This window comes from Plectropomus leopardus, chromosome 9 (assembly GCF_026936395.1).
Source record: "Plectropomus leopardus strain MGB_pleo_1.0 chromosome 9, ASM2693639v1, whole genome shotgun sequence".
Taxonomy (NCBI): Eukaryota; Metazoa; Chordata; class Actinopteri; order Perciformes; family Serranidae; genus Plectropomus; species Plectropomus leopardus.
In genome coordinates, this window is record NC_142184.1 from 1,417,501 (window position 1) to 1,443,983 (window position 26,483).

Genomic DNA, 26,483 nt, shown 5'->3' on the forward strand with positions numbered 1-26,483 from the left:
ACATTTCACAAATTGCAAGAAATTCTGTGATTTCGAAAATTATCTTTAAAAAGCTATATAGGGAAAAATATCTCTAAAACAAACCAAAAATAAGCTTGGGGAAAACTGTTTGTAATTATTATAATATTTTAAACTTTTGTTGTCATGTTTTATTTGTTTTTAACCTTTTTTTATTTGTTTTTTTATTTTGATTATGTATATATATATATATATATATATATATATATATATATATATATATATATATATAAATTTCTTGTATTTTTCTTACTAATTTTGGGTCATTTCTTCTTTCATTGCTCATTGCCTTCATCCAGTGTTTTTCAAAGGAATTAAGCTTATTTCCTCAGGTTTCAAAGGGCTAGATTTACAATATTTTCTTGCTATTTGAAGCCACAGTTTGGTTTATGATGCTCTCTGTGGCCTGGCAGTCAGTGTTTTTGTGGCAGAGCAACAGGCAGTTTAATAAAAGGAGGATCAGCTTCATCTTCAGGAGGAAGCATCTCAGAGCGAAACATCATTCTGTTAAAGCAAAATCTGGATGAAATGTTGCAGCTTTTTTCCAAAGTAATAAAGCAGAAGTTTAGTAAATAAAAGACACAATAAGACAGGAGGTGCAGTCACATAAATCTGTCTCCTAAAAAACAGAGAAGTTTTTGTAAACAATAATGAAATGTTCAGTTTTCTTGTCGTAGCACAGATGTCATTATTACCTAGAAAACACTAAAAGATGAAATATGTATTTCATTTTGTAAGAAGGTGGATGTTCACGCTCAGCAGATGATAAATCCTAATTATTTAAATGACCTCCTTTACATAAGGAACCATTGGCAGCAGGTTTATTATAGCCCATTGTGCTCACAAAAGACATTCAGAGTCTTTATTACATAATGTAGGAGAGGCATTAAATAAGGATGCAGAACGAGACATTTACAAACAAATGAAAAATTCAAACCACACTAACAGCAGACGCGCTGCAGCTGCATGAGGCCGTAAAACTCCAAACACAGAAAACAAACCTGCTGGAGGATTAAAAGTTTTCTGTGCTGGTGATCTTCACGTCTGCAGGGAAAAACTGAATAAAAACTCTTCGTAAAGTATGTCAATAAAAGAAAAAAGTAATATTATAGCATGTCAGAAAATGTCAGAGTATAGGATGTCGAGAAGAAAAAGTTCTAGTATTGTTCATCAAAAAATATGTCATAGTATGGAACGTCCAAAAATAACATAGTATAGTATTTAAATCAAAAACAAAAAAAGTCATAGTATGTTATGTTGAAAAATGTCTTAGTATGGTACATCCAGAAATAACATAGTACAGTATTTAATTTTTTTTTTTAAAAAGTCAGTACATTATGTTAAAAAACATAGTACAGTGTTTTTAAAAAAACAACACACACACAAAAAGTCATAGTATAGTATGTCCAAAAATATCATAGTACAGTATTTAACCAACATACACACGAAAAGTCACAGTATAGGACAATACTTAATATTAATTATAATGTTTACACAACATGAGCACATGGCGACCAACGGCGACCAACGGCGACTGTAAACATGTTCAGGTTTTAGCGAAAGAGTCGCATGGTGAGGCGTGAAAGAGAAAACATTCACACAGACTCCTGCATGAAAGTCATTTGTTTGTGGGATCCATTCACCTCCACATCACTGCTCCTGAGCACACTCCTGCTCCTTATAGCACGCTGTTATTTCTGTCCCAACGTGAACATTTAATTAGACAGCTGCAGAGGAGAGGAGAGGGGAGGGGAGGAGAGGAGAGGAGAGGAGGAGAGGAGAGGAGGAGGGAGGGAGGAGGAGGAGGGAGGAGGAGGAGGAGGAGAGAGGAGAGGAGAGGAGAGGGGAGGAGAGGAGCAAATTAATTGGCTGATGGGACTCATTCATTATCCAAATAGAACACACTGTGGGAACATCCTCTGATAACTCTGTGTGTGTGTGTGTGTGTGTGAGTGTGTGTGTGTGTGTGTGTGTGTGTGTGTGTGTGTGTGTGTGTGTGTGTGTGTGTCATTATAGCGGTGTTTTGAGGCAATAGGACACATCAAGCTGTGTGTGGAGTGATGACAGCAGATGCTCCTGTTCATTAATTACACATACACATACACACACACACTGCACTCTCACCACGTCCACGCCGACGCCGTGATCCCAGCAGAGAGACGCCGTGTGTGATATCTGTCCTTTCCTCCTGTTTCTGCTCCTCCCAGTACTCCCAGTTACAACTACGCTCCGAACCAGGACAAGCACTGGATCATGCGTTACACCGGCCCCATGAAGCCCATCCACATGGAGTTCACCAACATGCTGCAGAGGAAACGGCTGCAGACGCTGCTGTCTGTGGATGACAGCGTGGAGAAGGTACACACGCACACACTCTCACACACACACACACACACACACACACACACACACACACACGCACACACACACACACACACTCACACGCCTCATGGTTTATTTTTTAAATTTCTTAAATGAATTTTTTTTTTCTGATCCCGCATCCATGCATTTCTGATTTTCAGAAAGTAATATTGCAAATTTGTGAGATAAAATTTGTGTGTTTATAAAGTCACAAAGTTGTGAGAAAATAAGTCAGTAAAATACTGTTGGATTTTTTTGGGTCAAAGAAAGAATTTATCAAATTATACTTTGCAGTTGGATTCAGTAATAAGGAAATCCTCCTGATTTTAGCCCAGAATCTCCAGATCATCATCAGCATCTGGACTTTGGAGAAACACCGCCGTGAACTGCACCTATTCAGGAGAAAGCAACAACTCATTTGCCTTGTAAAATATTAACATACATTTATGTTTGGTGACAAACATTTTCTGACTTTTTTTTCTCACAAATTTGCACCTTTATAAACTTAGAGAATATCCGACTTTTTTCTCTCACATATTTGCAATTTTATAAAATTTTTAAAATAGCTGTGTTTTTTATTTACGACCGCAGAGAATCAGGTATGATGTGGTTCCTCAGGTCTGTTTGCAAAGTGAAATTAGAAGAAAACAGCGTGCACTTTTAATTAAAAAACAATATCTGAGGAGCCTCTCCTTTCTCTCCCACCGTGTGTGTGTGTGTGCGTCTGTGTGTGTATGTGTGTGTGTGTGTGTGTGTGTGTGTGTGTGTGTGTGTGTGTGTGTGTGTGTGTGTGTGCGTGCGTGCGTGCGTGCGTGTGTGTGTGTGTCTCAGCTGTACAACATGCTGGTGGAGACCGGCGAGTTGGAGAACACCTACATCATCTACACGTCCGATCACGGCTACCACATCGGACAGTTCGGTCTCGTCAAAGGTAACAAAAAAACATATAAAAGGAAACAATCTTCCGACTTCATGAACGAACTCAAAGTCTTTCGGGTCTTCGGAGGCTGAAAGTTTTTTTACTTTGAGACCTTTTCAGCACAGAAGCCCGAAAGTTGAATATGCAAAATTTGTTAGGATTTCAGCGACTCAACACAGAAGACCTGATTTTAGTCAAGTGCCACAGGGACGTGTCCAAGTCAAGTATGAAGTGGGGATGTCTTGACATGCCGAAAGTGGTACAAATGGGAGGCCATGCAAAAAAGGCATTTATACTGTTCAAATCCACTTTGTCACACATTTTTTCTCCTTTTTTTTCCTATTTTTTCCATTTGGTTTTTTTTTTTTTTTGCCTTATTTCAGGTAATATTTTTTCTTTGAAACCTTGGTTGCTGTGCTGCCTTCCTACACCTTTAAAAAGGATTTAAACCTTTGACCACTTAGACATTTAGTGTGACTTCTTTTGAAAACAGAGGGGGAAAAAGCAATCAGCAACTTGGCAAGAAACATCCTGCAAAGTGCTAAAACTGTAAATTGTGACCAAAAAAAAGTTTTACAGGGGAGGATTATAAGAAAACTATCCAAAAAAATATACACATATATTTATTTATTTATTTTCACATTTTAAAATTGTGATACAGAAAAAAATATATATACATATATTTTAATTTTTTTTCAGCGCTTTTTAAGGTTATTTTGTTGGGTTTTTTTGTTTTTTAAAAGCATTTATTTATGTATTTATTTATTTATTACGGTGTTTTTTCCTCTCTCGGGGGCATGTTCTGTCTGGTCCCGCCCTATTGTGCTGTGATTGGCTGGTAGTCCAGTACCACTGTGCTGTGATTGGGTAGTAGGCCGGCGCTGCTGTGCTGTGATTGGCTAGTATTCGTTACCTCCGGTTTTCCTCTTCAGTCAGTTGACCTGTTTACGTTTTCGTATCTAGCTTCGTGTCTGTCGGACTTTGGAGAAAAAGAGGAGAAAGTGGAGTTGTGAAGTTAATAAAAATGCTTCTTTGACACGGCTTCACATCTGTACCGCGTTAGAGCGGAGAGGAAAGAAGCGGACAGAGCCGCAGCTCCTGAAATGTCCGGTAAGCGTGAAATACGCTGTAAGCTAGCCGGCTAACCGCCGTCCGTCTGTGAGCTAACGTTAGCTACCGGACTGTTTCCTGTTAGCCTGCCAGCTAACTGTGTGTCTAAACTGAAAACAGCGAGCTTGAAATATTATACGTTTTAACCTTATATATATATATATAACGATCTTTAACTGAAACGGACGGTTAGCTTGTAGGCTAATAGCAAACAATCCAGTGGCTAATTTAGCTAAAAAAAAAAAAAAGATTTTATATTATCTTAATACTGATATTGTATATTTTAATTGTAGCTCCTGCTGCATCACGAGGGAGCCAATTCCTACTGACAAGCACATAGACACAGCATCATGTGACCCAGAAACGACTGAAAAGGGTTTCCACTTGGACAAATATGGCTTTCCCCGATCGCCTGAAATACCATCTCAAAAAACTTTTTTTTGTGATACAGTTTTTTTTCCAAAATTGAGGTGTTTCCATTAGGTGTACTTTTTTCACAATTTAAATTTGCGCAGTTTGAGGGAAAATGGAAATCTGCCTCATGATGCATCTTTATGATGGTGACACTTGGATTTTAATGTGTGTCTGCAGGTAAATCCATGCCGTACGAGTTTGACATCAGAGTCCCCTTCTTCATCAGAGGACCCAACGTGGAGCAAGGCAGCATGTAAACACGCCACACACACACACACACACACACACACACACACACACACACACAAACACACACAAACAAATCCATACATGGCTGGTTAAATCTACCATACAAGCTGCCACCTGCTGCTCAGTTTATAGACACACATTTGGGGTTCAGTATCTTGTCTTAAGGATACTTTGAGGAGCCGGGGATCGAACCGCTGATCTTCCGATGAAGGGACGACTTGAGTAGTTTGAGCTGTCAAAACAATAACTGTAATCCCTTTTTAATTGTACTGTGGTTTGTTCACACTTGCCACAAGAGCTTAGAGAGGGGACAAAACCTGGGCGAGTCTTTTGGCCCCAAAGAGTGGTTCATGCAGCTTTAGGGATCCAAATGAGTGTGTGTGTGTGTGTGTGTGTGTGTGTGTGCGCGCGCGCACGCACGCGAGTGTGCGTGTGTGTTCTGGTAAAGTAGATTACCAGAGTCGGAGCTGTTCCACGAGGTGATCATGAGTTCAGAGACAGAAAGCTGCATTTACTTCTGCACACATTATCTTATTATTTAATATAAAACGTAATTTGAAAACATTTTGGTAAAACTCACATAATAAATACATATTATTATTATTATTGTTTATATATTTGTGTGTGTGTGTGTGTGTGTGTCTCAGTAACCATCACATCGTTCTGAACATCGATCTGGCTCCGACCATCCTGGACATCGCCGGCCTCGACACTCCACCAGACATGGACGGGAAGTCGATTCTGTCTCTGCTGGACACTGACAAACCTGCTAACAGGTACACACACTCAAACACACACATTTACATAGGATATATTTACAAACCAGCAGCTTTGAGGAAATAAGGAAGAAGCAGAAATAGCAGGTTAAAAAAATTCTGAGATCGGAGAACATCGCGATCACGACAGACTTAAAAAAACAACCTCCACACACACACAGCCACACTAATTAAACTCCATAAAAGAAGAACTTCATAGTGCTTTTACCCGTTGAAACCTGAGCAGAGTGGCTTGGTTTCCCTCAAAACCTTGGGAAAACGAAAAAAATGGTCCAAAAACTTGCAAAAAAATAGTAAAAAGATGCAAGAAAATAACCTGATAATAAGCGACAAAAAGAAAAGTAAAAAATCAGAAAAAAACAAGAAAGTGACTTTTAAAAGTGCTAAAAAATAAATTATATATACAGTATATGTATCTATGTGTATATATATATATAATTTTTCTGTAACATAATTTAAATTTTTTCATTATTATTTAAAGATTTATAAATACAGTTTTATGGACAAAATCCCTTGTTTTTTTTATATCTAACGATCCCCTCCAGCTAATTTTAAGGTCTTTTTTTTTGCGTGACATTTCCTGCGGAGTTGCTCAATGCATTTTCCACCATGTTTTCAAAAGAAATCAAACCAATTTTCAGAGTGCAAATGCTTGTAAAAGACTTTGAATGCAGCGCAATTCAGATGTTAAAAGGTTAAATGTAGTAATAATAACAGTAAAAAACTTCCATAAATTTGCAATGTTTGAGTGCATCTTACAGTCAGTGTTTTAATGCTTTTACTTCTGAAGATGTGTAAGATACTGACTGACAGAAGTTGTGTTTTTAGAGGATTTTTTGTGGTATTTCTGCAGTGAAAGCTGTGCACAGAGTGGAGAGAGTAATGAAAGAGTTAACAGTGAGGTGATGAGCGGAGGTCAGAGTCAGAGCGGAGGCACTCAGTGAAGCAAACAGGCGCTCCATCAGTATGTAAATGATGGCGGTGCAGAGTGTGCTGCCGGTGCGGCAGGTCGTCTCTCAGCTGTAACGGCCTCATCTAAACACCTGGCTGCTCCGCACATCACAAACACAACCAGCCATCTGCCGCACCTGCAGGGAATTTAAATTCTCTATTAATATTTACAATGATCAAAGTATCAACCGAGGCAAACACGAAGGTCAGGAGGTCGGAGCGAACCGAGGAGAACAGCGGTGTCAAACCCACGACTCCGACTACACGATGTTAAACACCAGCGGCAAAAATGTATGCAGATAATTTCTGTGTAACTTAAAAAGATATGTTTGATGGTATTCTATGTTTTATACATATATATATATATATATATATATATATATATATATAAAGGGTAATGACCTTAAAAAAAAAAATCAAATTGAAAATGGTAATTGATAATATGATATGAGATGTGATCATTTTAAATATAGTTTTTTGGAAAAAAAAAAATTCTACCTTAAAAAAATCTATTGATTTCTTGCGGGATGTATCGGAAAGATATAACGTTCTTCCTTGGGGTTTTTTTGATCCCCTATTTTTTTAAAGAAATTAAACCAATTTGCTCAGAGGTTTAAATATTTGTGAAAGGTGTCCAAAACAAGTGATGTTGCTCCAGGTTCTCAAAGGGTTAAAGCTTCGCATCTTTCAACATTTTAAAACAACTTTGTGATTCTGTCGAGTCAGCAAGAACAGAGATTTTTCAAAACGCCTTTAATTCCTCTCTGAATCACCTCCTGATCTCCTCGGGTTTTATCTTGTTGATTTTAACTCTGCGGTGCCAGGTGTCTTTCTTTAAAGCCCAAATACTCGTTTAGTCAGCGCACACAGTCGGCTCTGCGGCGTTGTGAGCGTCCCTGAACCCCCGGCTGTTTGAACACGTTTGAGTCGGCTGTGTGTCTTCTCACGGTGCGGCGAGGGACTGTACGGCATCTGCTCCCTTTTCATCCTCGTCCTCTGTGAAGTTCAGAGGAATCCGTCCCCCCGAGGGGGACACACACCGGAGCTGAGAGGCCGATCACGCTGAGCCAAAGTTTACTCCAATAAGAGGCAGCGGTGACAAAGGAGGGGTTCTGTGCAGGATCTGACCTCAGAGTTCAGGACGGTCTGCGGTGCGCCAGAGCTGCAGGACTGTTTTGTTGTGAAACAGCTAACATGTTCAGTTATGATGCAGCCGTAAACTGTTACAGGAGGAACTGTAACAGCGGCACAGAGGGAGCACTGTGCAGCACAAACAAATCACCTCTGTTTCATGGAAAAACACGGCAGTTAACAGACCGTCTCTGCCGCTCGTGTAAGGACCCTAAAATATTCAGTGTGAAGTGTCGAGGATTCACAACATACACTTTTATCTGATTACATCGAAAATGACTTTTATTATCAAAGTGAAGCTACAACAGTGACTCAACTGGCAAGATGAGAGCAGGCCAGGGGCAGCAGCCCCGTTCATGTTTTTAGGATTGTAGGACATTTCAAGGACTTCAGGACATTTCTAAGATTTAAGGATATTTCAAGGATTTTAGGACATTTATTGTATTTTAGGGCATTTTCAGGATTTTGGGACATCTCTAGGATTTAAATATATTTCGAGGATTTTAGGGTGATTCTGATATTTAGGACGTTTCAGGATTTCAGGACATTTCTAGAGTTTTAGAACATATCTAGGATTTTAGGACATCTTTAGGATTTTAGGACATTTTAAGGATTTTAGGATGTGTCCAGGATTTTTGGTCATTTCTAGGGTTTTAGGACATTTCTCAGATCTTTGTTCTCAGATGAGGAGCTGTGGTTTGAATTCCTCGCTGCAGCTTCACCTGCTGACCGTGTTGGTCAGCGGCCACGTCAGTGGGTCGAAGTACTTTGAGGAACTTCCTGTTGTTAGAAAACCTGCATCCATCTGCCCCTTTCACCTCGCTCAGTATCTCTGCCTCTCGTTTCTCCCCCTGGACTCACCCATTAAACTCTCCCTGTTCTAATGCCGCAGATACATTTCCACCAGCACCAGAATACATTAAACTTTAAACATTTTAAACTTTAAACACTCTGCTAACGGTGCAATAAATATACCCACAAACATACATTTTAACAACAGCTACTGCAGTATTTTACTCCGACAGTACTGCTTCCCTGTGGGTGACATGCACTTAGTTTGAAAAATGCTTCCTCGCTTCAGGAAAACAAACTCAAGTGAGCGAGGAAAACGCTGGAAGCTGTTCCACTGAAGGGGAGACATCCTGACTAAATAGGCTATAATTTTTAACACCACGAAACTTTCCCAATTGATCACTTAGAGAAAGACATTTTTTACATGTCTGAAATGTTGTGTTTAAATATAAAAATTAGGCATTTTCTTGTAAAAATGGCAATTTTTGCATGCATTTCCAGAGGAGAAATCAAAATGCAAAGTTTAAAAGTCTTGTTGCATTGTTGCATTTCATTTTATCGACTAAATGTTTTAATAGAGGGAAATTGAGATATCTCTTTTTACCACTACATAAATTAGAAAATACTGTCAGCAGCCACAGAAAAAAAATTGCCATGTTTTTTAGGAATAAAACGTCCCATAAATCCAGTTATGAATTATACATGAATAAGCTATAAGAATATAGACAGGAATAAAACTGTAAAATTTGGTGTACTAGAGTTTTACTAAAGTGGAGATTTGTGGCTCAGATTATGGGAGGAAAAAAACGACCTTAAAAAATAAGACCAAAAATAAGATACTAGGATAAAACTTTTAAACTAATAGATTACCATCAATCTTCCTGAGCTGATTACGTACATTAAGATAGTCATATTTTTCATTTTCTGAAATGTTATGTTTAAATATGCAAATGAGACATTGTCTGATTAATTATGCACTTTCTGTATCAATTCCCAGAGCAAAAATCTAAAGTTCAATAAACCTAAATGTGTATTTTTTAACATTTTGTTTCCAGCAGTTTCTAAAGAAGAAATGTTGTGGAAGTAAAATAGTCCAAAATCTCAAAATTGACCAAAAATGTTTTGACCTGTGGGGTCTCACAGAAAAAAATGGGGTTTGGGTTCTGATTTTTTGTGGTAATAATGAGGGAGTTGGAATCGTTTCTCTGTCACTTTTCACACCCGCTGCGTTTCGCTGCAATGAGAGCTGTCCGTCATGATGGGCGCTGAAATTTAAGAAAAACAACCTGAAAGAAAAGTTCTTGTAAACAAGACTCAAACCTCTTTGTGCAAAAAGGTGCATCAGATTGTGCTTTAAATACTGACATTTGTGGTGCTTGGCGTGCACCACGTTGTTGCACTTAGTGAGGCCTGCGTGTCTTTAACTTTCACTTGTGCACTTTTTCTTCCGTCTTTCCGTGACACTTTGAATCACGGTTGTTTCTTCGACTGGAAAAAGTCCTGCAGTTGTTTCCACTATGGTTGTTCTTTGAACTGCGGCAGGAAAAATCTAAATATTATTCCTAAAAGTTGAAGTTACAAACATCCCAGAATAGAAACCAGATGGATGCAGTCAGAGTGTGTGATGAATATAATATAAATGTGTGTAATTTTTGATGTGAACTCGCTGCTCCGTACATGTGGCACTAAGAGGAAACGCGGCCACAAACTTGAATTTTTCATTGAACTCGAGTTTAATTGTGATGTTACATCAGCGCTCCACATTTAGCAGCTGAAAAAAACCTGCTTCATCTTTTTCTCTTGTGTTTCCAGAAGTGAAAAAGAAAACTGTAAAAATAAAGCGAGGAGGGATAAAGGGCGGAGGGGATGACTGCGTAAAACAGTTGCGTATAAAAAGTGAATTTGTGCTGTTTTTTTGTTTCATCCAGGTTCCAGTTGAACAAGAAGCCGAAGGTTTGGAGAGACTCGTTTCTGGTGGAGAGAGGGTAAAAACATCCCATCATTACAACTAGTGCAACACATTACATAACCCACTTTAACTGCATTAAGAGTAATATGATATTTATAGCAGCTCTCACATCACAGATGACAACTACAAAAATAAGACCCAACTCATAATAAATTAAAATTGTTCTTACTCAACCTGCTATGCTTAGGGGCCACAAAATGACAGGAGGCCAGGGGCCACAAAATGACAGGAGGCCAGGGGCCAGACGCAGCCGCCCATACATGTTTCTAGGATCTGAGGACATTTCAAGGACTTCAGTTCATTTCTAAGATTTAGCATGTTTCTAGGAGTTTAGGGCGTTTTTTTGGATATTTTTAGGATTGTAATATGTGAATATGTGAATGAATATTTCTCAGATTTTAGGGCATATCTAGGATTTTAAGATTCGAGGACATTTCTTAGATTTTAGGATGCTTCTAGGATTTTAGCATGTTTCGAGGACATTAGGTCATCTCTAAGATTTTAGAGCATTTTCTCGGATTTTAGCACATTTCTAATATTTTAGGCTGTTTCTTAGACTTTGGGGCGGTCCTAGGATTTTAGGATGTTTTTAGGATTTCCAGATGTTTTTACAATATTAGGATGGTTTCTAGGACTTCATGACATTTCTTGGATTTTAGAACATTTTCTCAGATTTTAAGATATTTCTAGGATTAGGGTCATTAATTGGATTTTAGGACATTTCTTAGATTTAAGGACATTTCTAAGATTTCAGGACATTTGTGTCTTAGCCAGGACCTCTGTCGGGGAGTGTGGGGGATCCTCCACTGACACTTTTTTGGTAAACAAGCTCTATTTTGCTCTTTTGATGCTATTTTATGCACCCTGACACCTCATGTATGCTAAAAGAACAAAAACCATTCCCAGTGTCAGTCACTTTATTTTTAGTGTGACTTAAATGAAATGGTTGAGGGGCCACCCGGCACACTTTCAGGGGCCAGATTCGGCCTGCTGGCCGTAAGTTGATTATCACTGTCATACAACATCCACTTAAATGTTTGATTTAGATAAAGAAAGATGAAGAAATACTTTAAATTGTAGTAAAAAGTGCCACTTTGCCTCTGTTTGTTGTGTTAACAGGAAGCTGCTGCACCAGCGTGTCGAGGGAAAGGAAGTGTCGCAGGAGGAGAACTTCCTGCCCAAACACCAACGAGTAAAAGACCTCTGTCAGAGAGCCGAGTACCAGACGCCCTGCCAGCAGATTGGACAGGTACAGCAACATCAACAGTCACTGACGACAAGGGAATTAATTATTTTACCCTTCCAGCTTTACTTTACTCCCAGTCCTTCTCCTAACAATCCCAATTCTTTAATCCCTGCTCCTTCCCAATCTATAACCACAATTTTACTAGTAAAGTCCCAGTCCCTTTCCTTCTGGTCCCATTACTTTGCTCCCAGTTCTTCTCCTTCCAGTCATATTACTTTACTTCCCATGTTATGAGTTTACTTCAGATCCTACTCTTTCTGATCCCATTACTTAATTCCCAATCCCACTCCTCCCAATCCTGTTTTTTACTTCCAGTTTATTAAGTTTACTTCTGATCCTTCACCTTCTGGTCCCATTACTTTACTCCCAGTCCTATTCCTTTCCAATCCTATTACTCTCCTCGTGATCTTTTTACTTTACTCCTGATCCTACTTCTTCTGGTCCCGTTACTTTGCTCCCAATTCTCCTCCTTCCAATCATAATACTTAACCTCAGACGATGTTAGTTTACCCCGATCCTACTCTTTCTGATCCCGTTTCTCAACCCTAATCCCACTCTTTCCAGTCCTGTTTCTTTACTCCTGATTTTAGGAGTCCTTGCCCACATTCTCCTTCTCTTCTCTTTACTACTATTGTGTTATTTTACACCCTATCACATGACTTATTTTAGTAAGTTATTTTAGTCCCATTACTTTACTCTGTGTCTCATTACTTAGTTCCCACTAATATTACTTTGCTTCTGATCCTAATACTTTGCTTCAGATCCCAGGACATTACTCTTGATTCAGTTACTCCTGATCTAACTGCTTTACTCTGATGCTCCTACTCCTGATCGTATCACTCGATCGTGTAACTTTGTAAAACTTTACTTCTGATCTTAATAATTTGATCCCAGTCCCATCACTTGTCAATCAAACTTTACATCGAAACCTTTTCAGATGTCCACAATTACTAAATGCAGCAGAGATTTTCCTTCCCAGAACAATCCTCAAAGAGGAGCTTTTTTTGTTGGAATAAATGCAGGAAAACTGTGATGGCTACCGCTGTAATAAACAAACAGAGACTTGAAAGAAAGCGAGTAGAACAGAGAGAGACTTCTGTCGGCGAGATGAAAACCAGATGTCATCTCCACAAACCAGACAGATACAATAACGGCAGTAATGACTCGCAGCAGCGCAACACAATGGACGAAAAGCCACCGAATCAAAGAGAAAGAGACGTGAAGAGAATCAGGATGAAGCAGCACAACAGAAACTTTCAGAGAGCCGTGTCACTGTGTGTTTGTGTGTGTTTGAAGTTAATTACACTTGTCTAAAAATCCCTTTAGCCAGTTGATTAGTCTCTTAGCAACAGTGTCTGCGGGCTGCTGGATGGCTCTGATAAACAGCCTGGAGAGGACCGAGAGTGAGTGTGATTAACCATTCAGGCATTTGTCACTCTTTAATGACTAAGTACAACAGTAGAAATGTATTCAGCTCCTGCTAATGAACAACTGCGGAGTGACAATACAAACAAACGCTTCGAGACAAAGAAAAGTGAGCGTTGTCCGACTGTGTGGACGCTGCTCAGATCGGTGCTGATGCTCCTTTCTACAGATGTGAGTCAAGCCCAAAAGGTCTTTAGTGAGAGTGAAGAATGAGGCACTTCAGGGCATGAATTAACCCAACTTTGTTGAATTTGGCTGAACTGTGACATCAAAAGGTTCTTCGATGTCCAGCCAGGATAAAAAAGGCAAACAGGATGGACCTTTCCTCTGGAAACTGATTTTCTCACAATTCTCACAATTTTGCGTTCCTGGCCACCTTTTCTTTTCTGCAGTCACCCGCTTCTGAGTCGGTTTCATTCAGCCTGGTTTTCCCGCTCCTAAGCAGTAGCCACGCCCACCCCTTCAATGCAACTCAGCTCACCTGTTCGTGATTACTCTCAGCCAGCATTTATACCCCAGCCTCACGGTCACGCGTTGCGTGAGTGCAAGGACAGAAGGTAATGACAATAAAGTGTTAAAGAGAGGTTGTATGATAGTTTGCACAGTTTATGGTCCCAATTTTGACCCCACCGTTTTCTGTTCTGCCCAAATCACTCAAGTAAATTTCACCCATCAGTCGATTTCTGTGTTTTTCAAATTAAGTTTATTTGTACCAAAAAGAATCAGGAGAATTGTTACGATCAAATGCATTGACCTGAAGCTGTGCTGTTACTGCCTCCGCTGCCGTCTCAAAGCTGAGACGACTCTGTGAAAGGTCTCTGAAGGGTCGCTGAAGCAGCGCCGTCCCCTCAAAACAAACCTTAAGGATTGTTGAGTTCACCAAGATTTAATGTCATTGTTTGTGTGTGTACGCTTGCGTGTAGAAGTGGCAGTGTGTGGAGGACGCCACGGGTAAACTCCGGCTCTACAAATGCAAGAACGAAGGGGGAGGAGCCAAGAACTTCCAGAGGGGCCTCGCCAGTCGTCAGCGTCCACTCAGCATCAAGTCTCAGCTGTACCAACGCAACTCGGACGCCTGCGACTGCGACTTCCGCGACCTCCGACCTCTGATCCCGAGACTCTCCACCATGAGGCCGTTCAACAAGAAGCCGTTCTTCTCAAAGAAAAGTGAGTGTTGATGTTTCAGTCCAGCAGGTGGCAGCGGTGACACACCTGTACAGTCTGTCAGGGTTAACCCTTTGAAACCTGAGTGAACTGACTTTTTTCAGAAACACCTAAAGACGGCAACAAGCGGCTACACAATAAATGACCCAAAAATTAGCAAAAGGTTCATAAAAAGTTAGGCCTACAAAAGATTACCTGAAAATTAACAATAAAAAAAGAAAAGAAATTTAAAAAAGGGTGTAAGAATTTAACATAAATAGATAATAATAATAGATTTTGTCATTTTAAATATACAATTATAATAGCTGTACATTTTTTCTCCTAGATTTTTAATAATTTTCTCAAAAAGAAAAAAACCTGAAATTCAGCACAAAAAAAGAAAGAGAAAAAAGGAAAGACCAAAAACCAAACCAAAATACAAACATTTAAATAAATAGATACATAGATAGTAGTTAAGTAAAGTAGTTAATAATATAACAATAACAATTCTACATTCAATTTTCTGGACATTTTTCCCTATTTTTAGTATTATTTTTATCTCCTGATAATCTCTCCTTCTCTCTCTCTGGTTCATCATTGCTGTAAGCTTTCACTGTCCCAAAATTTTACCTGACCTCTAAATGTGCACTGACTGGAGACACTCAGGTGTTCTGGCTCTCGGAGGACCTCGTGTTTCAGCTGCAGAGGTTTCATTGGGCTCTCCTGGTTTCCTGAGGTGATGCTGACCTCTGCTGTCAGGAGTCAGACCTGCAGAGCTGCAGATGTCCGAGGCTCCTCAGTGAGGAAGCTTTTCAAACATCACTGCCTCCTTTTTCTGGGTTTCTCCAGACCCTGAAGGACGTCGAGTTACTCGTATCGTTCAGTTACGACTGTGTGTCTTTGATAAAGTTGTGATGTTGCAGTTTTTCTCTTTCTGTGTCTCAGAGTTCAAAGCTTTGAAGAGTTACTCCAGAAACCGTTACAGCCGCTCCGCGTCCATGACCAACAGTTACCCCGGTAACCACAGCATCGCGGACAAGTCCACCTGGGCTCAGCCAATCAGGGATGAGCCTGAGGACGAGTTCAGCGGGATGGGAGGAGTTCCCAACACCATGGCCCCACCCAACTCCCACAAAGTCACACACAGGTGAGGAGAGTGTGTGTGTATGTGTGTGTAGGGCAGTCTTGCCAAAATTTGTGCATGAACACAGCCAAAATTATCAAAAAATAAAGGAACGAAAAGCGTGTAAAATGCTCCAAACTGTCCCTAAAGGGTTAAGCTCTAAACTTCTCTTTGTTGCATAACTTCTGTAAGCGTTTGTTTGTTATGGAAAACCTGAGATTTAATTCCTGTCTGCGTTGGGAACTGGATGTTACGAATCAGCTGATAAATCCTGACTAACTCCTGTAAAAGCGGATCATCAGCGCAGATGGAGCGAAACTTTGACAGCTCAGATTGCTCTGAATTATTCAGAAAAATCGTCTCTGTATGACAAAGTGACACGTTCAAAAAAGTGTGAATTCTGCTCCGTCATTAAAATATCAAATGTCAGCTTGTGTTCAGGCCCGCTGTTGTTACACCGCGATGTGATTGGCTGTTTTTCGGGGTGTTTTCTCTCCCGCTGTGACGACTGTTCGTCATCACTGTCGTTTTGATGTTTTTCTGATTCAGATGCTCCATCCTGTCCAACGCCACGGTCAGGTGTGACACAGGAGTGTATCAGTCTCTGCAGGCCTGGAAGGACCACAAGCTGCACATCGACCACGAGGTAACACACACACACACACACACACACACACACACTCAAGCAACTGTGCTTGTTAATGTTGTAAGGGACAGTATTTTAACCCTTAAAAACCTGGGGACGACGTCAGTTTTCTTGTGCTGCGTCCAGACGCCTGCCAGTATTTAAACCTTTGAAACTGCAGCAAATTGGTTTGATCTCTGTTGAAAACATGACTGAAAAGGCACTGAGAAGAAAAACGACCTGAAATTATGATTTAAAGAGAGAGAGAGAGAAATTATTAGAAGTTTAAAATAATTTTTGAAATAGGGAAAAATGTCCAGACAACTTTGTTTTGAATTTTTATTGTTATAATTATTATAAACTATTATTAAAATGACAGACAGAAAGAGAAAAGTAGAAATTGTGAGAGGTTAGAAAAAATTGTAAAAAGGTTTTATTTGGTTTTATTGGATTGGTTTTAGGTTTTTCTGTTTTTTTTCCTTGTTTTTTGCTGAATTTCAGGTAATTTCAACTTGTTACTTCCTCCCATGTTTTTGAAAGAAGTGAAGACATTTAGCACACGTTTTTAAGGGATTAATTTCTTTTAAAAAATCACATTTTATAAACATATTTTACTTAATAAAGTGAATAAAGCTGTTAGATAAATGTGGTGGAAGAGAAATGTGACTTGGCATGAAAGGTGTAAAAACAATTAAAAATAGGGAAACATTTCCAGAAAATGAAATGTATTTGCTATTGTTATAATTTATTATTAACATTTTATCTGTATATTTATTTATTTATTGATGTATGGGGTATGTTTTGAATTTTTTGGTTGGTTTTAACTTTAATTTTCTTTTCCCACTTTCATCTTTTTTTTCTGAATTTCAGGTTATTTTCTTGGAAACTTGTTACCACGCCACATTTTATAAGCTTGTTGTATGTTTTGTGTGTAGAAATTTAATTGAATTAGTCTATATATATGTATATATATAAAATAAGTCAATTAAGCTGTCAGATAAATGTGGTGAAGTGTTAGGTGGCATGGAAAGAAAATACAATCACCTTAAATGTGTGCTTAAGTTGAGTATTTGAGTAAATGTAGTTATATTTCATCACTGCAGCGATCAGACTCTGTTTTCTGTGTGTCAGATTGAGACGCTGCAGACGAAGATAAAGAACCTGAGAGAGGTCAGAGGTCACCTGAAGAAGGCTCGTCCGCTCCAGTGTGACTGTAATAAATACCTGTGAGTGAGACATGAAGCACGCAAACGGACCAAAGTTTGATCCCCGAAAGCAGAAACTAGAAGAAGAATTATTTTTGACAGCTGTTGTTGATGTTTTTCAGGTATAAATCCAAACTGAAGAATAAGCTGCGGTTCAGAGGAGGAGGACACCCATTCAGGTGAGACTGAAATATTTTATGTACGTTACTCAAGTATTTCCTGTTAATACAACTTGATACATTAACCCCTTAACAGCTGGATGGGCATCAGTTTTCTTGTGCAGCATTCAGACACCCTTTACAAACATTTAAACTTCTGAAACCTGCGAAAATTGGTACGATTTCGTTCAAAAACGTGATAAAGAACCTCGCAATGGCATGTCCTGCAAACTGCAAAAAATAAAAAATAAATAATGAAAGCTAACCAGCAAATTATCTGAATATTAGCTCGAGGGATTATTAGATATTATCAAAAATTAGGGAAAAACATCCAGAAAATTATATTTTTAATTTATACTTTTATTTTAATTTACAATTATGTTACAGAAAAAAATGGTTTATTTTCAGCACATTCTTGAGGTCACTTTTGTTTGTTTGTTTTTAGGATTTTTTTTTTCTTTCCTGCTAACGTTTTACTAATTTCTTGTCAAGTTGCTCATTGCCCTCTTCCCATTTTCGAAAGAGACAATGCCAATTTTCTCCAGTTTCAAAGGGTTAATCCACAAACATCATATATGATAGTTAAACAATGTTAGAGAACATTTACTGTACAATTAAGACTTTTACTAAAAGTCCGTTTTGCTGATAAAACTTAGAATCTTTTACCTCACTAAGGTTTTGAAGGCAGACTTTGACTATTACTTGTAGTGGAGTATTTTCACAGGGTGTTGTTAGTACTTTTACTGAAGTAAATGATGTCGTGTGTGTGTGTGTGTGTGCGCGCGCCTGCGTGCATGTATGCGTGCGGGCGTGTGTATGCAGAAAGGGCGGGGCTCGGGACAAGAAGGCGTGGCTTCTAAAGGAGCAGAAGAGGAGAAAGAAAATGAGGAAGATGATCAAGAGGATCAGAAACAACGACACGTGTTCGATGCCTGGACTCACCTGCTTCACACACGACAACCAGCACTGGCACACTGCGCCCTACTGGACACGTACGACGCGCGCACACACACACACACACACACACACATTTTCTGTTGTACATGGAAAGACAAATTTATATATTTATGGTACATTCAATATGTTGTTATACCAGAGACGTGGTGTTTCAGTCTGATATCTGTGTGTGTGTGTGTGTGTGTGTGTGTGTGTGTGTGTGTGTGTCACAGTGGGTCCGTTCTGCGCCTGCACCAGCGCCAACAACAACACCTACTGGTGTCTGAGGACGATTAACGAGACCCACAACTTTCTCTTCTGTGAGTTTGCCACCGGCTTCCTGGAGTACTTCGACCTCAACACAGACCCATACCAGGTACACACACACACAGTTAGGAAAACAAGAGCTCTGGAGAGATTATTTCTGTGAACACAGACGACTTTAATCTGTATCCACCCTGAACAAACGCCCCCTCCTCCTCTGTGAATCTCCAGCTGATAAACGCCGTCAGCTCTTTAGACCGGACGGTCCTCAACCAGCTTCACGTTCAGCTGATGGAGCTCAGAGGCTGCAGAGGACACAAGCAGTGTAACCCTCGCACACGCTCGCTGGAGCAAGGTATGACGCGCCCGCGCGCACACACACACACACACACACACACACGAGCAGACATATTTCAACATCCAAAACAGTAACAATTAATCATGTCGTTTTTTATTTATGCATTCTGGAGTTTGAATGTCGCTACATGATTTCCAACAAGGAGCTGATGTCGCAGTGAACAGGCAATCTGTGCAGTAAAACTGTGGAACCCTTTTTTTCTGTAATAAAAATAATAATGCATTTTATTTATAAAGTGCTTTTCAAGTACTCAGAGACACTGCACAATAATTAAAAGCAACATAAACATAATAACATTTCACACTAGGGATGTAACGTTGCATCGTTAGGCTGTTAAAAATAGATACAAAATATATGAGGTTCAAATCAGTGAGATGAAAATTGAACCATGATACTCATTTTGATCAGCAGAGGGCGTAATCTGCTTCTGACTTTGCTTACTTGACATGCTAAGTTCAACGTCCTACGTCATGTCTGAGACTGGAGACAGCGAAGGCTCCGCGACAGATGATATTGAAAGAGAAGAAGCTCCCTCCAGTTTCAAATCAATAGTATGGCGGCTTTTGGGCTTTCTCAAGTCAGAAAGTAATAAATGCGAGAAGATAACAGAATAGACGAGAACAGCCTGCTCTCCCCTCTGAAGCCAAGCTTTCCTCAGCAGCCTCCTCTGTCAGAGACACGTTTAACAGCAGGGGACACTGTGAATGTCCAGAAATGCATTCATTGCATAGTTTGTGTTTCTTCTGTAATTTGATATAGAAAAGAAGAAAAAATGCAGTATTTTGTATATTTTGTTTATCACAGTGTGCATCACGAACGTATCAGTGCATCGAGGGCACGAGTGCTTTCTAAAATAGATTATTAAATCCTGTGCTGCTTCCGTGCTTTACGCCATTTCTGCTGCCCTGAAACGTCACAGCTCGGCAAATCGGATATCATCGAAATTCGCCAATTTCCCACCAATAATGACGAGTTTGGAGGGCCGTTCATGTGCTCGTAACTCGTGAAAACGGTAAATGTGATATTTCCGAGGAGCTCGTGAATGCAGCGTCATGTTTGGTGCGTTTAACCGAAAAGTAAATTCAGATAATTATGATGTAATCGAGTTACATTTCTCTGGTGAGGCGATCACAGGTGGCCTCTTCTTATTAACCAATCAGAGCGTCTCTTCAGCAGGAGGGCGGGAACACGGCAGCTTCGATGACTACAGGTACAGACACACACACACGCACAAACACACACAAACACACACAGACACACACACACATTCACGTTGTGTTCTGCTACTCTGAATGCTGCATGATTTCAAATGGAGCTGATGGCTGCTGGTGACGGAGCTAAGTGTGTGTGTGTGTGTGTGTGTGTGTGTGTGTGCTCGTGTGTGTGTGTGTGTGTGTGTGACACGGTGTGTGTTTGTTGCATCAGGGTGTTTGAGAGGAAGAAATGGCCGAGAGTCAAGAAACCTTCGTCGTCTCGAACCCTGTGAGTCTTCCTCCTCCCTGTGCTTACTGCCTCAATACTGCACCTGTCCGTCCGTCCATCTGTCTGTCCATTCGTCCATTTGTCCGTCCATACGTCCATCCATCTGTCCGTCTGTCTGGTGTGTTTAACATACGGTAAAATAATTCATCCTTTTCCATATCTGCAAGTTATATTTCTGCTTCTGCAAACTGAAGGTCAAGTATTTGTTAAATTTGCGTTTTGTTCACTCGACACCAAAGAAGCAAAAATGAAACCTGAACTGTGGACGAACGTGACTCAGCCTTTCCACTATAAACTGTTGCATTAAAATTCTCCAAAATTCATGAAGTGAAAATCTGGAAAAGTCATGGAATTTCCAAATAGCAATTTGGAGGTCTGGAAAATTTTAGGAAAACTAAATACAACCAGAAATTTTGGAAAAGTCATGGAATTTTGTTTCACAAACCTTGTACAAAAACCCCTGATGTGTTCAAGGACTGTTGGAAATTTTGTACATCCAACAATAATTTTTGTTTTTACAGTTTCTGGCTGTGATAAATTGTGTCATTTTGATGATTTTCAAAGTAAACATGCCTTCGAAAGAAAACGGCCAAAAAATTTTTAAGAAAATGTGTTAATCCTTATTTTCTTTAAAAATCACCAACAATTTTTTAAAAAAAGGAAATTTGCCAAAATGTTTTCTGTAAAAAATGCCAAACATTTTCAAAGAAAAAAGAGCCAATTTATTTTTAGGAAATATGCCTTCTAGTTTTTAAAGAAAAAAAAAATCTCAAATGAAAACATGCCTTTGAAATTCATATTTTCTTTAAAAATCACAAACACTTTTTAAAAAATGCCTAAATGGTTCTTTAATAATTGCAAAAAAAAAATCAAAGAAAAAAATGTATAATTGAAAGCCACAGACCTCAGCTCCAAGCTCATGACAGCATGTTAACACACTAAAAACAAAGATGGGCTCGTGTTGAACATCGTGCCTGCTGAGAGTGCTGCATGTTAGCACGTTTTAACCTTTTTTTCCCGCTTCGCTTCAACAAACCACGATGTAGATGTTTCAGCTGCTGCTGCACGCTCGCTGCTCAGTTTCTGTCTGTCCGTGCACACACACACACACTCACACACACACACACACACTTCCTGTGGTCCGACGTTCACCGTGGTTTCTGTGTCGACGCAGAGGTCCGATCTGGGACGGCTGGAAGGGCTGAGCCTCCTGATTGGCTGAAGCAGGCTCCTGACTCCACCCACAGCAGCCTGAAGGAGCAGGGCGTGGTCGTCGAAACGGAGGCGGCGCCGGTCGACGACCACGCCCCCGTCTCAACCGGTCAGCCAATCAGCTTCTGCTATCTGTGTGACATCGCCCGGTCCTCCCACCCCGCTGCTCAGGGAGACGCTGGGACCAAACACTCTTCATCAGCTGCTCCTCCTCACCTTCTCCTCTGAGGAGGGCAGCAGAAGGAGGCGAGGACGAGGAGGACGAGGAGGACGAGGAGGACGCGGTGATGAAGAGGAGGAGGAGGAGGAGACGGGGAAAATGTGGTCGCTGCGATCTCGGTGAATAAACTCCACAGTCGACCGTAAAATATCAGCAAAGCCGTTTTTTAGAGAAAAACTTGGATATTTATCTGATTTTTAACTCGTTTCTGTCCGAAAGTTAATTCCTCTGATTCTTTTTTTTTTTTTTAACGTGAACAAAATCTGCACGTTCAGTCTGAATATTTCTTCGTGCTTCTGATGGAAATCATCTTGTTTCAGTTATTTTGCAAAACTAAGTTTAACTCTTTGAATCCTGGAAATAAACCTGCTAACGTTTCGGACATCCATCGCCATGGTTACTGAGTTACTAGGATGTTACCGCCGGAGAAGTCGCAGAACATCACTGAGTGGAAACGCAGTCATCTCGCAGTTGTGTTTAATCGAAATTTCGGAAACTTTAACCACACACCGAGGTGGCGTTTAACGGTTCGCTCAAATCACCGAAATGCACCTTAAAACTGAGTGTAATCAGATTCTGGGTTAAAATTATATATCAGATCATGAAATGAAGTGTTTTTTGGGAGTTTCCAGAGTGCGACCTTTGACCTACATGAAGAGAAAGCAACAATTCATTTGTGCTTTCAGTGTTAAATACACTTTTATTACCGTCATTCTGGCTAAAAAGCTGAAAAGATATCGTTAGTTTTTTGAGTAAAAACATAAAATTCACACAGTGCAAAATCTCCAAACGTCTCCTCCTCCTCCTCCTCCTCCTCCTCTTCTTCTTCTTCAGGTGACCTCCCGGCGGCCATATTTGTTCTACGTGTCCATATTTAGTCTTTCTAACAGACATTAAAGGAGCTCCTCCTGTTTCTTCGTTACTAAAATCAGACTGAGACGTCGAACACTGTGACATCACTGCTGATGTCATTTCTTCCATTTTTTTATTTTTATTTTTTTTATTTCTTCCACTAACTTGAGCGTTGGTTACCGTGGCGACCGACAACTTTACTGACGACAGAGCTACAGTTGTACTAACCTGGTGACTGCCTACAGTGCCCACGATGCAACTCGGCAGCCCTGAAGAGAACGGTGGCGAGAACATTTCGGATTAAAACACAGAAAGAGCAAACGAGGATTTTTTTAAAAAAGGACTTGAAAGGACTCGTGAGCCAATCAGAAGAGGACCACGTGCTGATGTCATTGGGTCCAGATCTTGTTACAGCTGTTTTGTGGAGGAATAATCTTTTCTTTTCATTTTTTACTCGTGTTAATCATCAAACATCATTGTCAGATCTCCTTCCTCCTGCACACGCCTTCTCCTCCTTTTCAGTTGTTTCCAGCTGATTTCTCCTTTTTTTTTTTTTTGGTGTTTTTTTTTTTTTTGTCGTCAGATTTTCTCCCTCGCCCAAATCAAACGACTGGTCAGAAATGTCCAGAGTTTTAAATTAGGACACGTAACGTATAAATTGTAAAATATAACTGTAGAAAAACACGACTGGATTCACACACGAAGCAAAAACAAGACTTCAGACTCTGCACACGTCTGCTCCTCCGGCGGTTTCTGCCTTCTTTATTCGATCCAGCACAGACGGGATTTGATCCTCGGGCTGACATTTTTTAAAACTTGAATATGAACACATCAGATGTGCGTCAGTGTTAAAATCACCTCTCAGATACTCTTACACTGTTACATCCAAACATCAACAGCTGCGAAACAATCAGCTTTAGTGCTGAACTGTTGTCATTTTTTATTTTTTATTTTTGGTATCTCGGTCTTGCTGAATGCTGCCTTGGTTTGTTATTTCCTACAATTCCCAGAATGACTTTCAGCAACATGCAGTGAAGGTGGTTTTGCACCATTAGCACGCCGTCGTACTCAAATTGCTGATTCATGTGGTAAATAGATATAGAAATATTGCAGTTTGATCATTTGTACTATCAATTTAATGTTCTTCTCCCTGAATAACTAAAAGTCACTCAAAGTTGGAGTCACCGTGATTACTGATACGGATTTTTTTGATGTGTCATCCAGGATTTCACAGTTAAACAACCCCAAAATATACACTGAAGAGATTTTAAAGATGAGACGCTGTTTACCGACCAAAAACCCCTCAAGTACATCCGGACATATCGCTCCAAAATCTGAATCTAGTTTAACCAAACTGAAGTCGTGAGAGTTCGGATGGGAAAAAGACACGTCGGTTTGCGGGGATGATTCTGCAGGTATAATGTCGTGTTTTTGGGCTGCAAAGCGGCACAACTGTCATCTCTGGTTTCAGACCGTCTTATTATTGTCACAGCCAGCGCTCACAATCTGTAAGTAACAAATGTAAGTGCACCCTTCGTAGGTCCGAGGTGTGCTCAGGTGTAGGTCCGAGGTGTGTTCAGGTGTATTGTCTGCAGCAGAAAACATTTGGACCATTGAGCACCAAAGTCGTGATCTTAAGTTAAAAATGGTGCAATATTTCCGTGCTATAGAGACGGTGCATTACTCAGATAGTAGGTTGTGTCTGCTTGTTACACACAGAGACGCACAGACAGGTTGCAACTGGGTGAAATAATCCATCATTAATGAAGAAAATATTACCATCATTGTGTAAAATGTGAACATAGCAGAGAGCAGAGCGGAGCTGCTGTCACGTGATTGCAGTTTTACAAAATATGTGGGTCATGTACAGATTCCTGGCTCAGGATTACATGGGATCTGTACAAATATGGGTGCAGTACTTTTCACAAACCGTTTATAAGAAACATAAAATGTGAACGTAGCAGAGAGAAGAGCAGAGCTTCTTACACATTAAGAGATACATTTTGTACATTTACAAATGAGGAGCAGCAAAACTTTAATCCTGTTTTCTTTGTGAAGTTTAAAACTACAGTTTTAATTTTGATATTTCCTGCAGCGACCGCTCTGCTCTGACCGCTGGATTCTCTGCAGGAAACGGATCGCTGCTGTAATTTGACAGATCTGCCATGTAAGCAGCGAAAGCATCTGAATGTCAAAGGAAATGTGAGACGACAAACTGAATCGTTGAATAGACGTTAGGCCCAGAACACACCTGTGATTCATTAAGGGACTTAAGACAAAAGCCTTTGCCTCTTGCTCCTCATTGTTCAAATACGTTACGTGATGTCTGACGAGCGAATGTGAAGTTGCGCTGAGCACTTTGGTCCATATGCTATAATTTGGAGCCCTTTGTGTTAAAGGAACCAGGAAAATTGTAAGAATAAATTATGAAATTGAGGTAATCAAATACACAAATTTGTGATTTCAGAGAACATTTTCCCTCGTTTTTGCAGGGTGTTGGTAAATGCAGGCGCCCTCTTGTGAACGCTGTGTTGAGCACATTTTCTGAGCTGTTGGTTTGTGGCGGCAGAAGTCTCTCTGTTTCTTCTTCTACGATGTATTAAGTCTTTCAGTTTTGACCGACACCAACACTTATTTTTTCGGTAATATTTCTGCTGTCGCACCTCATTTTGACCTCAAGTTGTTGATGTGAGGAAACAAGCTGCACTATGATGCTCGAACAGTGTAAAAGTGTTTCAGGGTGATTTCTTCCTTCCTGTGTGAGTGCAGCCGACCGACCTGCTGTCTGTAGTTTTTATTTTATTATTTTATTTTTTTAACCCCAAATGTATTTGCTCTGCGGTGCTATTTGCTGTCTAACAACTATCTAGGAAAGAAAAAAACTCCTGGTTGTGTTTGAATGTATTTGTAAATGTTTAGGTGTGTTTTCTAAAGACAAGCACTCGAATCGGACCGTTCTGGACCAGCGAGACTTCAGGTCAGAGTTCTGGTTCTGAACTGCACACACGCGCGCGCACACACACACACACACACACACACACACACACACACCGAACACACACACACACACAGATACACACACACTGAAGGACAAACTGCTGAGCACTTTGATTGGAGGACGGAGCGATGGACCAGTGGAGGGTTCATGGTGACACAGGAAGTGACGACACGTGACGTGATCCTGCCGTGTGCAGCCGGTTAACACTGATCTAACACACCTGTACAGTCACCCACTGACCTGGATACAGTGATTGGTTTTAGTTTGTGAATAAAGTGTCGAATGCCAAAATGTACATTTTCTGCTCAAAGTGTTTCTGTTTGTTTTTATGTTTAATTTTTTGGTTTACGTGTTTAATATGTAAAGTTTTTTGTCATATAAGACTAAAAACTAATTGAAATGATTCATTTTCAAGGTGCTGAAAGAGGCCACTCTTTGCTGCTTTTGCTTTAAAAAATTAATAATTCATGAAAACTGGTGCTAATGAACTTTCTGTCCATTGATTAACGATTCATCAAAACCTGGAGAAGTTATGGAATTTCATAG

General features: G+C 40.0%; 1 protein-coding gene across 6 annotated transcripts in view; it reads left to right on the plus strand.

Moving 5' to 3' along the window:
• sulf2b (sulfatase 2b) overlaps positions 1 to 26,232 on the plus strand; it is an 86,704-nt gene extending 60,472 nt beyond the window's left edge. For 3 of the 6 annotated variants that reach the window (XM_088081596.1, XM_088081597.1, XM_088081598.1), the window contains 17 exons: positions 2,226 to 2,376; positions 3,211 to 3,310; positions 5,000 to 5,075; positions 5,719 to 5,847; positions 10,650 to 10,706; positions 11,810 to 11,939; positions 14,285 to 14,528; positions 15,450 to 15,651; positions 16,177 to 16,273; positions 17,384 to 17,478; positions 17,580 to 17,636; positions 18,438 to 18,607; positions 18,785 to 18,927; positions 19,047 to 19,170; positions 20,347 to 20,383; positions 20,599 to 20,655; positions 21,830 to 26,232. In XM_088081596.1, coding sequence (XP_087937722.1) covers positions 2,226 to 2,376; positions 3,211 to 3,310; positions 5,000 to 5,075; positions 5,719 to 5,847; positions 10,650 to 10,706; positions 11,810 to 11,939; positions 14,285 to 14,528; positions 15,450 to 15,651; positions 16,177 to 16,273; positions 17,384 to 17,478; positions 17,580 to 17,636; positions 18,438 to 18,607; positions 18,785 to 18,927; positions 19,047 to 19,170; positions 20,347 to 20,383; positions 20,599 to 20,655; positions 21,830 to 21,860 — 1,900 coding nt within the window. In that variant the 3' untranslated portion in view covers positions 21,861 to 26,232. The remainder of the gene's footprint in view (positions 1 to 2,225; positions 2,377 to 3,210; positions 3,311 to 4,999; positions 5,076 to 5,718; positions 5,848 to 10,649; positions 10,707 to 11,809; positions 11,940 to 14,284; positions 14,529 to 15,449; positions 15,652 to 16,176; positions 16,274 to 17,383; positions 17,479 to 17,579; positions 17,637 to 18,437; positions 18,608 to 18,784; positions 18,928 to 19,046; positions 19,171 to 20,346; positions 20,384 to 20,598; positions 20,656 to 21,829) is intronic. The other 3 variants (XM_088081599.1, XM_088081600.1, XM_088081601.1) reach the window with 3 other exon arrangements.
• Positions 26,233 to 26,483: the final 251 nt, after the last annotated feature.